Source organism: Festucalex cinctus, chromosome 14 (genome assembly GCF_051991245.1).
Source record: "Festucalex cinctus isolate MCC-2025b chromosome 14, RoL_Fcin_1.0, whole genome shotgun sequence".
NCBI lineage: Eukaryota > Metazoa > Chordata > Actinopteri > Syngnathiformes > Syngnathidae > Festucalex > Festucalex cinctus.
In genome coordinates this window covers 61,844-77,532 of record NC_135424.1, presented here as the reverse complement: position 1 = coordinate 77,532, position 15,689 = coordinate 61,844, and the positions used below count along the sequence as shown (strand labels likewise).

General features: G+C 57.3%; 1 protein-coding gene across 1 annotated transcript; it reads left to right on the top strand.

Moving 5' to 3' along the window:
* The first annotated feature begins 2,607 nt into the window (after positions 1-2,607).
* Positions 2,608-5,310, top strand: LOC144001580 (uncharacterized). Its single transcript, XM_077496041.1, has 7 exons — positions 2,608-2,676; positions 3,200-3,358; positions 4,149-4,352; positions 4,466-4,576; positions 4,662-4,799; positions 4,904-4,957; positions 5,137-5,310. The coding sequence occupies exons 1-7, from the start codon at positions 2,608-2,610 to the stop codon at positions 5,308-5,310; spliced, it is 909 nt and encodes a 302-aa protein (XP_077352167.1).
* The last annotated feature ends 10,379 nt before the right edge of the window (positions 5,311-15,689 follow it).

Sequence of the window (15,689 nt, the reverse complement as noted above, 5' to 3'; positions counted from 1 at the left end):
TGGTTGGGTTTAGGATTTAGGCTGTTTTAGGGTTCCTTAGGTTTTAGGGTTCCTGAGGTTACAGGGGTTTTACCATGATGGCCCCGGGGCCATCCTCAAATAACTTGAGAACGATAGGTCGTAGAGAGATGGGACCAAGACCGTTGTGTTCAGCGTGGTCTAATTAGGTGGGATAGGGTTAGGGTTAGGGTTAGGGTTAGGGTTAGGCGCCGGGCTGACCCCGACGCCCCGAAGTCGGAAATGACGTCGGTTTCGCGGAAGCCTTATGAATGGCGGTCTATGGGAAGCTGGAATTCGACTTGGAAGTTAGCCACTGTGCTAACGCGCGCTCCATTGACTTTGAATGGCGGGGGCATAACTCCCGCGCGCCAGTTGGAACCGGGTTTGGAACGAGGTCGCGATTCCGGGTTCCGGTGAAAATGTCGGCTAATCGAAACGGGAAAAATCGCCGCGGATAGTGCGAAATTCGTAGGTGCCGGCGACGCGTTTCGTTTGAAAAGGTTTTTTGTTTAAGTATTTTTTAAGGGCCGTTTTAAAAACGCGGGTGCGGTTCGGGCGAGCGGACACCAGGTGTCGCGTGTGAGCCCGGTCGAATTCCAGGAATCGCGCACGGGTCGTATTCCGTGAACCGCGCCGGTCGGAGTCCGGGAATTGTACTTGTCGTGTTCCGTGAACCGTGCGCGTCGGTTTTCGGGAACGGCGGGGTCGTATTCCGTGAATCGTACGCGTCGCATTCCGGGAACTGTACGGGTCGTAATTCCGTGAATTGTACCGGTCGGGGTCCGGGAATTGTACTGGTCGAATACCGGGAATTGCGCTGGTCGTGTTCCGTGAACTGTACGCGTCGGATTCCAGGAATTGTACGCGTCGGATTCCAGGAACTGTACGGGTCGGATTCCAGGAACTGTACGCGTCGGATTCCAGGAACTGTACGGGTCGGATTCCATGAACTGTATGTGTCGGATTCCAGGAATTGTACTGGTCGTATTCCATGAACTGTACATGTCGGATTCCAGGAATTGTACTGGTCGGGGTCCGGGAATCGTACTGGTTGAATACCAGGAATTGTACTGGTCGGATTCCAGGAACTGTACGGGTCGTATTCCATGAATTGTACTGGTCGGGGTCCGGGAATTGTACTGGTTGAATACCAGGAATTGTACTGGTTGAATACCAGGAATTGTACTGGTCGTGTTCCGTGAACTGTACTGGTCGTATTCCATGAACTGTACGCGTCGGATTCCAGGAACTGTACGCGTCGGATTCCAGGAACTGTACGGGTCGGATTCCATGAATCGTACGTGTCGGAGCCCGGGAATTGTACTGGTCGTATTCCATGAACTGTACGTGTCGGATTCCAGGAATTGTACTGGTCGGGGTCCGGGAATCGTACTGGTTGAATACCAGGAATTGTACTGGTCGTGTTCCATGAACTGTACGCGTCGGATTCCAGGAACTGTACGGGTCGTATTCCAGGAACTCTACGGGTCGGATTCCATGAATCGTACGTGTCGGAGCCCGGGAATTGTACTGGTCGTATTCCATGAACTGTACGTGTCGGATTCCAGGAATTGTACTGGTCGGGGTCCGGGAATCGTACTGGTTGAATACCAGGAATTGTACTGGTCGTGTTCCATGAACTGTACGCGTCGGATTCCAGGAACTGTACGCGTCGGATTCCAGGAACTGTACGCGTCGGATTCCAGGAACTGTACGCGTCGGATTCCAGGAACTGTACGTGTCGGATTCCAGGAATTCTACTGGTCGGGGTTGAATACCAGGAATTGTACTGGTCGTGTTCCATGAACTGTACGGGTCGGATTCCATGAATCGTACGGGTCGTGTTCCATGAATTGTACTGTGTTGAAATTGTGGAATTATATGTAGGCAACCTGGAAATTGACGTGACCGTCTATTGGTCAACAGCTGATTGCAGTGATTGGTTTTTGGTCAGATATGGCCCTTCCCACTAGTAATTTTTGAGCCAATCGACGTTTGGTTTGCCCATGGTGAAATTGTGGAATTATATGTAGGCAACCTGGAAATTGACGGGACGTGTTCCATGAATTGTACTGCGTTGAAATTGTGGAATTATATGTAGGCAACCTGGAAATTGACGGGTTGTGTTCCATGAATTGTACTGCGTTGAAATTGTGGAATTATATGTAGGCAACCTGGAAATTGACGTGACCATCTATTGGTCAACAGCTGATTGCAGTGATTGTTTTTTGGTCAGATATGGCCCTTCCCACTGGTAATTTTTGAGCCAATAGACGTTTGGTTTGCCCATGGTGAAATTGTGGAATTATATGTATAAAACCTGGAAATTGACTTGGATGGGTTTTTTTTTTTTTATGGCGTGCGTTACCGTTACACCCCCTTCGCAGTGATTGGTCAATGGCCAGTTGCAAGGCTGGGCTGAGTCTATAAAAGCAGTCGCTGTCAGTGCCGCCTTCAGAAGTCAAGCGAGCAAGCGCAAAAAAGGATGGGTCAATATCTGGAAAGTCCTCCTCCTGATTATGACCAGCAAGGTATGATATTTTCTTTGCATGTGCACTTGCAAAAAAAAAAATCATGGGGTCTCTTGACAGATGAGACACCTCCACGATGGATCCCGAGCATTGTGCTCACTACACTGGAGCCCCAAATGAACATGGCAATGGAAACAAGTCAAGGGTAAGTTGGCGATGTCTACATCCAGGATGGCAACCTAAATTCCTTAAAGATGACATGTAATTCCTTAAAGATGACATGCAATTCCTTAAAAATGACACGCAATTCCTTAAAAATGACACGCAATTCCTTAAAGATGACGTGTAAAATTCCTTAAAGATGACGTGCAATTCCTTAAAAATGGCGCGCAATTCCTTAAAGGTGACATGTAATTCCTTAAAGATGACATGTAATTCCCGGAAAGATGCGTTCATATTTGTAAACACTACTCAGTGAATTGCGTTTAGTGTTTTTTTATTTTTTTTTTCTATCTAGATTCACTTGGCCATGTTATGAGAGCGGATGGGCGTTTACAGAGCAAATGTGCCTCATCTCCATATCTATTATATGCATCTTATACTTTTCCACTACAAAATCGTAAAATAAAGTCTGTTTGTTGAAGAAAGCTTTTCTGAGTCACGCAGTTTTTGCTTTCACCACAAGGTGTCGCTTGACTGGCTAATTCTTAGCGTTTTTGTGTGGGGAGGAGGTGCCTTTGGCCAATCGGAAGGTGATTGGCTGCAGCACCGTGACATCACCAACACCAGACTATTTAAGCCTGCGTTTGTCCAACCCCCATTCATTCGCATCGAAGTGTGAGGGCAAGCACAAGAAAGCGCCGCTGCAGGTTCCAAGGATGAGTGAGGTGAGTTCCTGGAAATGTGCGTCGCCTTTGGGGAAAAGAGTCCGGTTTCAGGAATTCAAATCTCAAGCGAGTTCCCGCTCCAAGAATTCATCCACAACCAAGGTACAGTTCTAGAAATCTACCGATAGCCGATAGCTTTTCCCTGGCCTCCGAGGCGGGCCCCTTGCGTGTTTGAGGCCCCGCGAAGCGTCGCGTCGCGTGGTCGTTGCTTCGTTGCCCCGTCCGCGCCCGGTTCCTGGAATTGGACCCCGAACCAAAGTCCAGTTCCTGGAATTGGACCCCCAACCAAAGTCCAGTTCCTGGAATTGGACCCCCAACCAAAGTCCAGTTCCTGGAATTGAACCCCCAACTAAAGTCCAGTTCCTGGAATTGGACCCCCAACCAAAGTCCAGTTCCTGGAATTGGACCCCCAACCAAAGTCCAGTTCCTGGAATTGGACCCCCAACCAAAGTCCAGTTCCTGGAATTGGACCCCCAACCAAAGTCCAGTTCCTGGAATTGGACCCCCAACCAAAGTCCAGTTCCCGGAACTGTGCGGAGCGGGACCCAAGCGTAGCTAGCCCCCGCGAGGCCCCGCGCAGCGGGGCCGAGGACACCGGCCTCGCCTATGCCCGGTTCCTGGAATTGGACCCCCAAACCCAGTCCAGTTCCTGGAATTTGACCCCAAACCAAGGTCCAGTTCCAGGAATTCTACGGAGCACTCACTCCAGCCCCCAGTAAGTTCTGTGTCGCTATTGTGGAAGACATGACCCACACCCATGTATTATACATTGTTTTTTGTTGTTGTATAGGTGAACGTGAATTGCAATGAGGAGGAGCTCCCGGAAGAACCTTTCGAGCCTTTGACACAGGAGGTTTCTGTGCCATTAACACAGGCCTCCCCGCTGAGAACTACCAAAGATGTGAACAGGTCTGAGCAGAATGTGGGGGCTGGATGGCAACTTTCAAGGGAGCCCGGGGATCTCGTCTCTACTCCACAGTCCGAGGAAAAAAAGGTACACATTGGAGTAATTAAGGTGATATCCAGGAAGTCCCATGTCACTATTGTGGAAGTTTCCCCCCCCACCCCATTGCCATGGCTTCCAAATTGGATTTTGTCATTGTATAGATGTACATGACTGAAGACGAAGATGAGATGGACGTCATGGAACAAATTGTCTTTCCCTTAACACAAGAAGTCTCCCTGCCCTTAACACAGAAGGTCTCCTCCCTGCACCGGGTGAGTAGAATTCCTGGAAGTGGTTCAATCAAATGCAACACTGGCTCATGCCACCAAAATATGACTGTTTCCTTTCTGGTGACAGACAGGCTCACCTGGGGAAAAGAAGCAGCAAAGGAAGAGTGAAGACAGCAGCAAAAAGGTGAAAACATCTGACAAAACAGTGGGAGATGGACGGCAAGTTTCAAGGGAGGCTTCTCCCCAGTTGATGGAATTGGAGAATGTACGCCTGAGGGAAGCTGAGGTGAAATCCAGGAAGTCCCATGTCTCCTGTTGTTAAACTTGTGACCCATAGCTATGTCTTCTATTTTGCTTTTTGTACTATAGTCTGACTTCAGTGACTGGGAAGATGCGGAACAGATAATGGAACATGCCTTGTTGGTAGAAAAACATGTCCAGCGCCCTTGAAATTTGTGAGTATAATTCCTGGAAGTAATTCTGTCATTGTAATACACCGACATGTAATATTTCTTAACCCCCGGGGGGGGGGTTAGGGTTAGGGTTAACCCTAACCCTAACCTTAACCCTAACCCGCAAAATATAACATACTGTGTCCTTAGGATTGTGATACCACTCACACTCTCAAGTCCCGCAAGAAGAAGAAAATGAAGGAGAAGATCAAGTTAAAGAAAAAGGACAAATTCCATCCAAAAAGGGAACGAAACACAGCAAAAGAGATCTCCCAAACCAAATTCAGAGCCAACAACACTTCCAGAAAAAATCAGTCATCATAATTCTGTAAGTAGACTTGGGCTGCGGAGGGGGACTCTAATGTGGAAATCCTAAAATTAAACCTTTGTCATTTTTATGTCTTTCAGGGTCAACGAAGAAAACTCGCACTCACACCACAATTTTATTCCATGGTCAAAACTCTCTTCGAAAGAGAGATCCAGGAAAAGTTGGTCCTGAAAAAAAGGATACGGGAGATCGTGGCTGAACAACCAGCATTTCGACAGCTATGCCGTGAGCTGGAACTATGTATTGAGAACATTTGAAACCAAGTCCGAATTAGGATCAAAAGATGTGAAAATTAAAGTCAATTTGGAATGTTGGAGTTCTGGTGGGTCTTCTTCCAGGTTTTTTACATTGTATGTTTTAAGACAATGCTGCATGCCTCTCACAATGTGTCAGGGTCGGTGGTTCCATTTTCCGCTTAAGTCCATTTCGAGGAATCCAAACCCAACCAAGGTCGAGTTCCAGGATTCTTACCGATCGGCGAAGCGGGCCCCAAACACGTCGAGAACACCGGCATGGTGAGTCCCGGGCTGGGTGGTTCCATTCCCGGCCTGAGTCCATTTTCAGGAATTGAGCCCCAACCAGTTCCAGGTCCAGTTCCAGGAATCCAACCCCAACCAACCAAGATCCAGTTCCAGGATTCCGACTGATGGGCTAAACCTGAGAGCACCGGCCTGGTGGGTGGTTCCGATTCCGTCCCCCGCTTAAGTCCATTTCCAGGAATCCAACCCCCATCCAAGGTCCAATTCCAGGATTCCTACCGATCGGCTAACCTGCCCCCCAAGCCCATTTCCAGGAATCCAACCCCAACCAACCGAGGTTCATTTCCAGGATTCCTACCGATCGGCTAACCTGCCCCGCTAGGTCGAATTCCAGGAATTCAACCTCAACCGAGGTCAACTTCCTGGAATCCTACCGATGGGCTAAACCTGACCCCCGAAGTCCATTTCCAGGAATGCTACCGATGGGCTAAACCTGCCCCGCGAAGCCGGGCCGAGAGCACCGGGCCCGGGGTGGGTGGTTCCGATTCCGTCCCCCGCTTAAGTCCATTTCCAGGAATACAACCGTAAAAAAACCGAGGTTCATTTCCAGGATTCCTACCGATCGGTTAACCTGCCAGGTAGGTCGAATTCCAGGAATTCAACCTGGAGGACCGAGGTCAACTTCCATGAAAGCTACCGATGGGCTAAACCTGACCTCCGAAGTCGATTTCCAGGAATGCTACCGATGGGCTAAACCTGCCCCGCGAAGCCGGGCCGAGAGCACCGGCCCGGGGGGGTGGTTCGAAGTCGATTTCCAGGAATGCTACCGATGGGCTAAACCTGCCCCGCGAAGCCGGGCCGAGAGCACCGGGCCCGGGGTGGGTGGTTCCGATTCCGTCCCCCGCTTAAGTCCATTTCCAGGAAAACAACCGTAAAAAAACCGAGGTTCATTTCCAGGATTCCTACCGATCGGTTAACCTGCCAGGTAGGTCGAATTCCAGGAATTCAACCTGGAGGACCGAGGTCAACTTCCATGAAAGCTACCGATGGGCTAAACCTGACCTCCGAAGTCGATTTCCAGGAATGCTACCGATGGGCTAAACCTGCCCCGCGAAGCCGGGCCGAGAGCACCGGCCCGGGGGGGTGGTTTGAAGTCGATTTCCAGGAATGCTACCGATGGGCTAAACCTGCCCCGCGAAGCCGGGCCGAGAGCACCGGCCCGGGGGGGTGGTTCGAAGTCGATTTCCAGGAATGCTACCGATGGGCTAAACCTGCCCCGCGAAGCCGGGCCGAGAGCACCGGCCCGGGGTGGGTGGTTCCGATTCCGTCCCCGGCTTGAGTCGATTTCCAGGAATTCAACCCCGAACCAACCGAGGTTCATTTCCAGGATTTCTACCGATGGGCTAACCTAACCCCCGAAGTCGATTTCCAGGAAAACAACCGCAAAAAAACCGAGGTTCATTTCCAGGATTCCTACCGATCGGTTAACCTGCCAGGTAGGTCGAATTCCAGGAATTCAACCTGGAGGACCGAGGTCAACTTCCATGAAAGCTACCGATGGGCTAAACCTGACCTCCGAAGTCGATTTCCAGGAATGCTACCGATGGGCTAAACCTGCCCCGCGAAGCCGGGCCGAGAGCACCGGCCCGGGGGGGTGGTTCGAAGTCGATTTCCAGGAATGCTACCGATGGGCTAAACCTGCCCCGCGAAGCCGGGCCGAGAGCACCGGCCCGGGGGGGTGGTTCGAAGTCGATTTCCAGGAATGCTACCGATGGGCTAAACCTGCCCCGCGAAGCCGGGCCGAGAGCACCGGCCCGGGGTGGGTGGTTCCGATTCCGTCCCCGGCTTGAGTCGATTTCCAGGAATTCAACCCCGAACCAACCGAGGTTCATTTCCAGGATTTCTACCGATGGGCTAACCTAACCCCCGAAGTCGATTTCCAGGAATTTAACCCCAACCACCACCCAAGGTCCAGTTCCAGGATTCCTACCGATGGGCTAAACCTGCTCCGCGAAGCCGGGCCGAGAGCACCGGCCCGGGGTGGGTGGTTCCGATTCCGTCCCTGGCTTGAGTCGATTTCCTGGAATTCGACCCCAACCATCCAAGGTCCAGTTCCAGGATTCCTACCGATGGGCTAAACCTGCTCCGCGAAGCCGGGCCGAGAGCACCGGCCCCGGGGTGGGTGGTTCCGATTCCGTCCCTGGCTTGAGTCGATTTCCAGGAATTCAACCCCGAACCAACCGAGGTTCATTTCCAGGATTTCTACCGATGGGCTAACCTAACCCCCGAAGTCGATTTCCAGGAAACCAACCCCAAACAACCGGGGTTCATTTCCAGGATTCCTACCGATCGGTTAACCTGCCCGCTAGGTCGAATTCCAGGAATTCAACCTGGAGGACCGAGGTCGAATTCCAGGAATGCGACCGATGGGCTAAACCTGACCCCCGAAGTCCAATTCCAGGAATTCAACCTGGACCGAGGTCGATTTCCAGGATTTCGACCGATGGGCTAAACCTGGCCCGCGCAGCGGGCCCCAAGCGCACCGAGGCCCCGCGAAGCGGGGCCGAGAACACCGCCATGGTAGCACCCGGGGAGGGAGGTTCCGTTTCCGGCTTGAGTCGATTTCCAGGAATTCGACACATCCAGGGTCGATTTCCAGGATTTCGACCGATGGGCTAAACCCGGCCCGCGAAGCGGGCCCCAAGCGCACCGAGGCCCCGCGAAGCGGGGCCGAGAACACCGCCATGGTAGCACCCGGGGAGGGAGGTTCCGTTTCCGGCTTGAGTCGATTTCCAGGAATTCGACACATCCAAGGTCGATTTCCAGGATTTCGACCGATGGGCTAAACCTGGCCCGCGAAGCGGGCCCCAAGCGCACCGAGGCCCCGCGAAGCGGGGCCGAGAACACCGCCATGGTAGCACCCGGGGAGGGAGGTTCCGTTTCCGGCTTGAGTCGATTTCCAGGAATTCGACACATCCAGGGTCGATTTCCAGGATTTCGACCGATGGGCTAAACCTGGCCCGCGCAGCGGGCCCCAAGCGCACCGAGGCCCCGCGAAGCGGGGCCGAGAACACCGCCATGGTAGCACCCGGGGAGGGAGGTTCCGTTTCCGGCTTGAGTCGATTTCCAGGAATTCGACACATCCAGGGTCGATTTCCAGGATTTCGACCGATGGGCTAAACCCGGCCCGCGAAGCGGGCCCCAAGCGCACCGAGGCCCCGCGAAGCGGGGCCGAGAACACCGCCATGGTAGCACCCGGGGAGGGAGGTTCCGTTTCCGGCTTGAGTCGATTTCCAGGAATTCGACACATCCAAGGTCGATTTCCAGGATTTCGACCGATGGGCTAAACCCGGCCCGCGAAGCGGGCCCCAAGCGCACCGAGGCCCCGCGAAGCGGGGCCGAGAACACCGCCATGGTAGCACCCGGGGAGGGAGGTTCCGTTTCCGGCTTGAGTCGATTTCCAGGAATTCGACACATCCAAGGTCGATTTCCAGGATTTCGACCGATGGGCTAAACCCGGCCCGCGAAGCGGGCCCCAAGCGCACCGAGGCCCCGTGAAGCGGGGCCGAGAACACCGCCATGGTACCACCCGGGGAGGGAGGTTCCGTTCCCGGCTTGAGTCGATTTCCAGGAATTCGACATCATCCAAGGTCGATTTCCAGGATTTCGACCGATGGGCTAAACCTGGCCCTCGCAGCGGGCCCCAAGCGCACCGAGGCCCCGCGAAGCGGGGCCAAGTACCGCCATGGTAGCACCCGGGGAGGGAGGTTCGGTTCCCGGCCTGAGTCGATTTCCAGGAATTCGACACATCCAGGGTCGATTTCCAGGATTTCGACCGATGGGCTAAACCTGGCCCGCGCAGCGGGCCCCAAGCGCACCGAGGCCCCGCGAAGCGGGGCCGAGAACACCGCCATGGTAGCACCCGGGGAGGGAGGTTCCGTTTCCGGCTTGAGTCGATTTCCAGGAATTCGACACATCCAGGGTCGATTTCCAGGATTTCGACCGATGGGCTAAACCCGGCCCGCGAAGCGGGCCCCAAGCGCACCGAGGCCCCGCGAAGCGGGGCCGAGAACACCGCCATGGTAGCACCCGGGGAGGGAGGTTCGGTTTCCGGCTTGAGTCGATTTCTAGGAATTCGACACATCCAGGGTCGATTTCCAGGATTTCGACCGATGGGCTAAACCCGGCCCGCGAAGCGGGCCCCAAGCGCACCGAGGCCCCGCGAAGCGGGGCCGAGAACACCGCCATGGTAGCACCCGGGGAGGGAGGTTCCGTTTCCGGCTTGAGTCGATTTCCAGGAATTCGACACATCCAAGGTCGATTTCCAGGATTTCGACCGATGGGCTAAACCTGGCCCGCGAAGCGGGCCCCAAGCGCACCGAGGCCCCGCGAAGCGGGGCCGAGAACACCGCCATGGTAGCACCCGGGGAGGGAGGTTCCGTTTCCGGCTTGAGTCGATTTCCAGGAATTCGACACATCCAGGGTCGATTTCCAGGATTTCGACCGATGGGCTAAACCTGGCCCGCGCAGCGGGCCCCAAGCGCACCGAGGCCCCGCGAAGCGGGGCCGAGAACACCGCCATGGTGCCACCCGGGGAGGGAGGTTCGGTTCCCGGCTTGAGTCGATTTCCAGGAATTCGACCCCATCCAAGGTCCATTTCCAGGATTTCGACCGATGGGCTAAACCCGGCCCGCGCAGCGGGCCCCAAGCGCACCGAGGCCCCGCGAAGCGGGGCCAAGAACACCGCCATGGTAGCACCCGGGGAGGGAGGTTCGGTTTCCGGCTTGAGTCGATTTCCAGGAATTCGACACATCCAGGGTCGATTTCCAGGATTTCGACCGATGGGCTAAACCTGGCCCGCGCAGCGGGCCCCAAGCGCACCGAGGCCCCGCGAAGCGGGGCCGAGAACACCGCCATGGTAGCACCCGGGGAGGGAGGTTCCGTTTCCGGCTTGAGTCGATTTCCAGGAATTCGACACATCCAGGGTCGATTTCCAGGATTTCGACCGATGGGCTAAACCCGGCCCGCGAAGCGGGCCCCAAGCGCACCGAGGCCCCGCAAAGCGGGGCCGAGAACACCGCCATGGTAGCACCCGGGGAGGGAGGTTCCGTTTCCGGCTTGAGTCGATTTCCAGGAATTCGACACATCCAAGGTCGATTTCCAGGATTTCGACCGATGGGCTAAACCCGGCCCGCGAAGCGGGCCCCAAGCGCACCGAGGCCCCGCGAAGCGGGGCCGAGAACACCGCCATGGTAGCACCCGGGGAGGGAGGTTCCGTTTCCGGCTTGAGTCGATTTCCAGGAATTCGACACATCCAAGGTCGATTTCCAGGATTTCGACCGATGGGCTAAACCCGGCCCGCGAAGCGGGCCCCAAGCGCACCGAGGCCCCGTGAAGCGGGGCCGAGAACACCGCCATGGTACCACCCGGGGAGGGAGGTTCCGTTCCCGGCTTGAGTCGATTTCCAGGAATTCGACATCATCCAAGGTCGATTTCCAGGATTTCGACCGATGGGCTAAACCTGGCCCTCGCAGCGGGCCCCAAGCGCACCGAGGCCCCGCGAAGCGGGGCCAAGTACCGCCATGGTAGCACCCGGGGAGGGAGGTTCGGTTCCCGGCCTGAGTCGATTTCCAGGAATTCGACACATCCAGTGTCGATTTCCAGGATTTCGACCGATGGGCTAAACCTGGCCCGCGCAGCGGGCCCCAAGCGCACCGAGGCCCCGCGAAGCGGGGCCGAGAACACCGCCATGGTAGCACCCGGGGAGGGAGGTTCCGTTTCCGGCTTGAGTCGATTTCCAGGAATTCGACACATCCAGGGTCGATTTCCAGGATTTCGACCGATGGGCTAAACCCGGCCCGCGAAGCGGGCCCCAAGCGCACCGAGGCCCCGCGAAGCGGGGCCGAGAACACCGCCATGGTAGCACCCGGGGAGGGAGGTTCGGTTTCCGGCTTGAGTCGATTTCTAGGAATTCGACACATCCAGGGTCGATTTCCAGGATTTCGACCGATGGGCTAAACCCGGCCCGCGAAGCGGGCCCCAAGCGCACCGAGGCCCCGCGAAGCGGGGCCGAGAACACCGCCATGGTAGCACCCGGGGAGGGAGGTTCCGTTTCCGGCTTGAGTCGATTTCCAGGAATTCGACACATCCAAGGTCGATTTCCAGGATTTCGACCGATGGGCTAAACCCGGCCCGCGAAGCGGGCCCCAAGCGCACCGAGGCCCCGTGAAGCGGGGCCGAGAACACCGCCATGGTACCACCCGGGGAGGGAGGTTCCGTTCCCGGCTTGAGTCGATTTCCAGGAATTCGACATCATCCAAGGTCGATTTCCAGGATTTCGACCGATGGGCTAAACCTGGCCCTCGCAGCGGGCCCCAAGCGCACCGAGGCCCCGCGAAGCGGGGCCAAGTACCGCCATGGTAGCACCCGGGGAGGGAGGTTCGGTTCCCGGCCTGAGTCGATTTCCAGGAATTCGACACATCCAGTGTCGATTTCCAGGATTTCGACCGATGGGCTAAACCTGGCCCGCGCAGCGGGCCCCAAGCGCACCGAGGCCCCGCGAAGCGGGGCCGAGAACACCGCCATGGTAGCACCCGGGGAGGGAGGTTCCGTTTCCGGCTTGAGTCGATTTCCAGGAATTCGACACATCCAGGGTCGATTTCCAGGATTTCGACCGATGGGCTAAACCCGGCCCGCGAAGCGGGCCCCAAGCGCACCGAGGCCCCGCGAAGCGGGGCCGAGAACACCGCCATGGTAGCACCCGGGGAGGGAGGTTCCGTTTCCGGCTTGAGTCGATTTCCAGGAATTCGACACATCCAAGGTCGATTTCCAGGATTTCGACCGATGGGCTAAACCTGGCCCGCGAAGCGGGCCCCAAGCGCACCGAGGCCCCGCGAAGCGGGGCCGAGAACACCGCCATGGTAGCACCCGGGGAGGGAGGTTCCGTTTCCGGCTTGAGTCGATTTCCAGGAATTCGACACATCCAGGGTCGATTTCCAGGATTTCGACCGATGGGCTAAACCTGGCCCGCGCAGCGGGCCCCAAGCGCACCGAGGCCCCGCGAAGCGGGGCCGAGAACACCGCCATGGTAGCACCCGGGGAGGGAGGTTCCGTTTCCGGCTTGAGTCGATTTCCAGGAATTCGACACATCCAGGGTCGATTTCCAGGATTTCGACCGATGGGCTAAACCCGGCCCGCGAAGCGGGCCCCAAGCGCACCGAGGCCCCGCGAAGCGGGGCCGAGAACACCGCCATGGTAGCACCCGGGGAGGGAGGTTCCGTTTCCGGCTTGAGTCGATTTCCAGGAATTCGACACATCCAAGGTCGATTTCCAGGATTTCGACCGATGGGCTAAACCCGGCCCGCGAAGCGGGCCCCAAGCGCACCGAGGCCCCGCGAAGCGGGGCCGAGAACACCGCCATGGTAGCACCCGGGGAGGGAGGTTCCGTTTCCGGCTTGAGTCGATTTCCAGGAATTCGACACATCCAAGGTCGATTTCCAGGATTTCGACCGATGGGCTAAACCCGGCCCGCGAAGCGGGCCCCAAGCGCACCGAGGCCCCGTGAAGCGGGGCCGAGAACACCGCCATGGTACCACCCGGGGAGGGAGGTTCCGTTCCCGGCTTGAGTCGATTTCCAGGAATTCGACATCATCCAAGGTCGATTTCCAGGATTTCGACCGATGGGCTAAACCTGGCCCTCGCAGCGGGCCCCAAGCGCACCGAGGCCCCGCGAAGCGGGGCCAAGTACCGCCATGGTAGCACCCGGGGAGGGAGGTTCGGTTCCCGGCCTGAGTCGATTTCCAGGAATTCGACACATCCAGGGTCGATTTCCAGGATTTCGACCGATGGGCTAAACCTGGCCCGCGCAGCGGGCCCCAAGCGCACCGAGGCCCCGCGAAGCGGGGCCGAGAACACCGCCATGGTAGCACCCGGGGAGGGAGGTTCCGTTTCCGGCTTGAGTCGATTTCCAGGAATTCGACACATCCAGGGTCGATTTCCAGGATTTCGACCGATGGGCTAAACCCGGCCCGCGAAGCGGGCCCCAAGCGCACCGAGGCCCCGCGAAGCGGGGCCGAGAACACCGCCATGGTAGCACCCGGGGAGGGAGGTTCGGTTTCCGGCTTGAGTCGATTTCTAGGAATTCGACACATCCAGGGTCGATTTCCAGGATTTCGACCGATGGGCTAAACCCGGCCCGCGAAGCGGGCCCCAAGCGCACCGAGGCCCCGCGAAGCGGGGCCGAGAACACCGCCATGGTAGCACCCGGGGAGGGAGGTTCCGTTTCCGGCTTGAGTCGATTTCCAGGAATTCGACACATCCAAGGTCGATTTCCAGGATTTCGACCGATGGGCTAAACCTGGCCCGCGAAGCGGGCCCCAAGCGCACCGAGGCCCCGCGAAGCGGGGCCGAGAACACCGCCATGGTAGCACCCGGGGAGGGAGGTTCCGTTTCCGGCTTGAGTCGATTTCCAGGAATTCGACACATCCAGGGTCGATTTCCAGGATTTCGACCGATGGGCTAAACCTGGCCCGCGCAGCGGGCCCCAAGCGCACCGAGGCCCCGCGAAGCGGGGCCGAGAACACCGCCATGGTGCCACCCGGGGAGGGAGGTTCGGTTCCCGGCTTGAGTCGATTTCCAGGAATTCGACCCCATCCAAGGTCCATTTCCAGGATTTCGACCGATGGGCTAAACCCGGCCCGCGCAGCGGGCCCCAAGCGCACCGAGGCCCCGCGAAGCGGGGCCAAGAACACCGCCATGGTAGCACCCGGGGAGGGAGGTTCGGTTTCCGGCTTGAGTCGATTTCCAGGAATTCGACACATCCAGGGTCGATTTCCAGGATTTCGACCGATGGGCTAAACCTGGCCCGCGCAGCGGGCCCCAAGCGCACCGAGGCCCCGCGAAGCGGGGCCGAGAACACCGCCATGGTAGCACCCGGGGAGGGAGGTTCCGTTTCCGGCTTGAGTCGATTTCCAGGAATTCGACACATCCAGGGTCGATTTCCAGGATTTCGACCGATGGGCTAAACCCGGCCCGCGAAGCGGGCCCCAAGCGCACCGAGGCCCCGCAAAGCGGGGCCGAGAACACCGCCATGGTAGCACCCGGGGAGGGAGGTTCCGTTTCCGGCTTGAGTCGATTTCCAGGAATTCGACACATCCAAGGTCGATTTCCAGGATTTCGACCGATGGGCTAAACCCGGCCCGCGAAGCGGGCCCCAAGCGCACCGAGGCCCCGCGAAGCGGGGCCGAGAACACCGCCATGGTAGCACCCGGGGAGGGAGGTTCCGTTTCCGGCTTGAGTCGATTTCCAGGAATTCGACACATCCAAGGTCGATTTCCAGGATTTCGACCGATGGGCTAAACCCGGCCCGCGAAGCGGGCCCCAAGCGCACCGAGGCCCCGTGAAGCGGGGCCGAGAACACCGCCATGGTACCACCCGGGGAGGGAGGTTCCGTTCCCGGCTTGAGTCGATTTCCAGGAATTCGACATCATCCAAGGTCGATTTCCAGGATTTCGACCGATGGGCTAAACCTGGCCCTCGCAGCGGGCCCCAAGCGCACCGAGGCCCCGCGAAGCGGGGCCAAGTACCGCCATGGTAGCACCCGGGGAGGGAGGTTCGGTTCCCGGCCTGAGTCGATTTCCAGGAATTCGACACATCCAGTGTCGATTTCCAGGATTTCGACCGATGGGCTAAACCTGGCCCGCGCAGCGGGCCCCAAGCGCACCGAGGCCCCGCGAAGCGGGGCCGAGAACACCGCCATGGTAGCACCCGGGGAGGGAGGTTCCGTTTCCGGCTTGAGTCGATTTCCAGGAATTCGACACATCCAGGGTCGATTTCCAGGATTTCGACCGATGGGCTAAACCCGGCCCGCGAAGCGGGCCCCAAGCGCACCGAGGCCC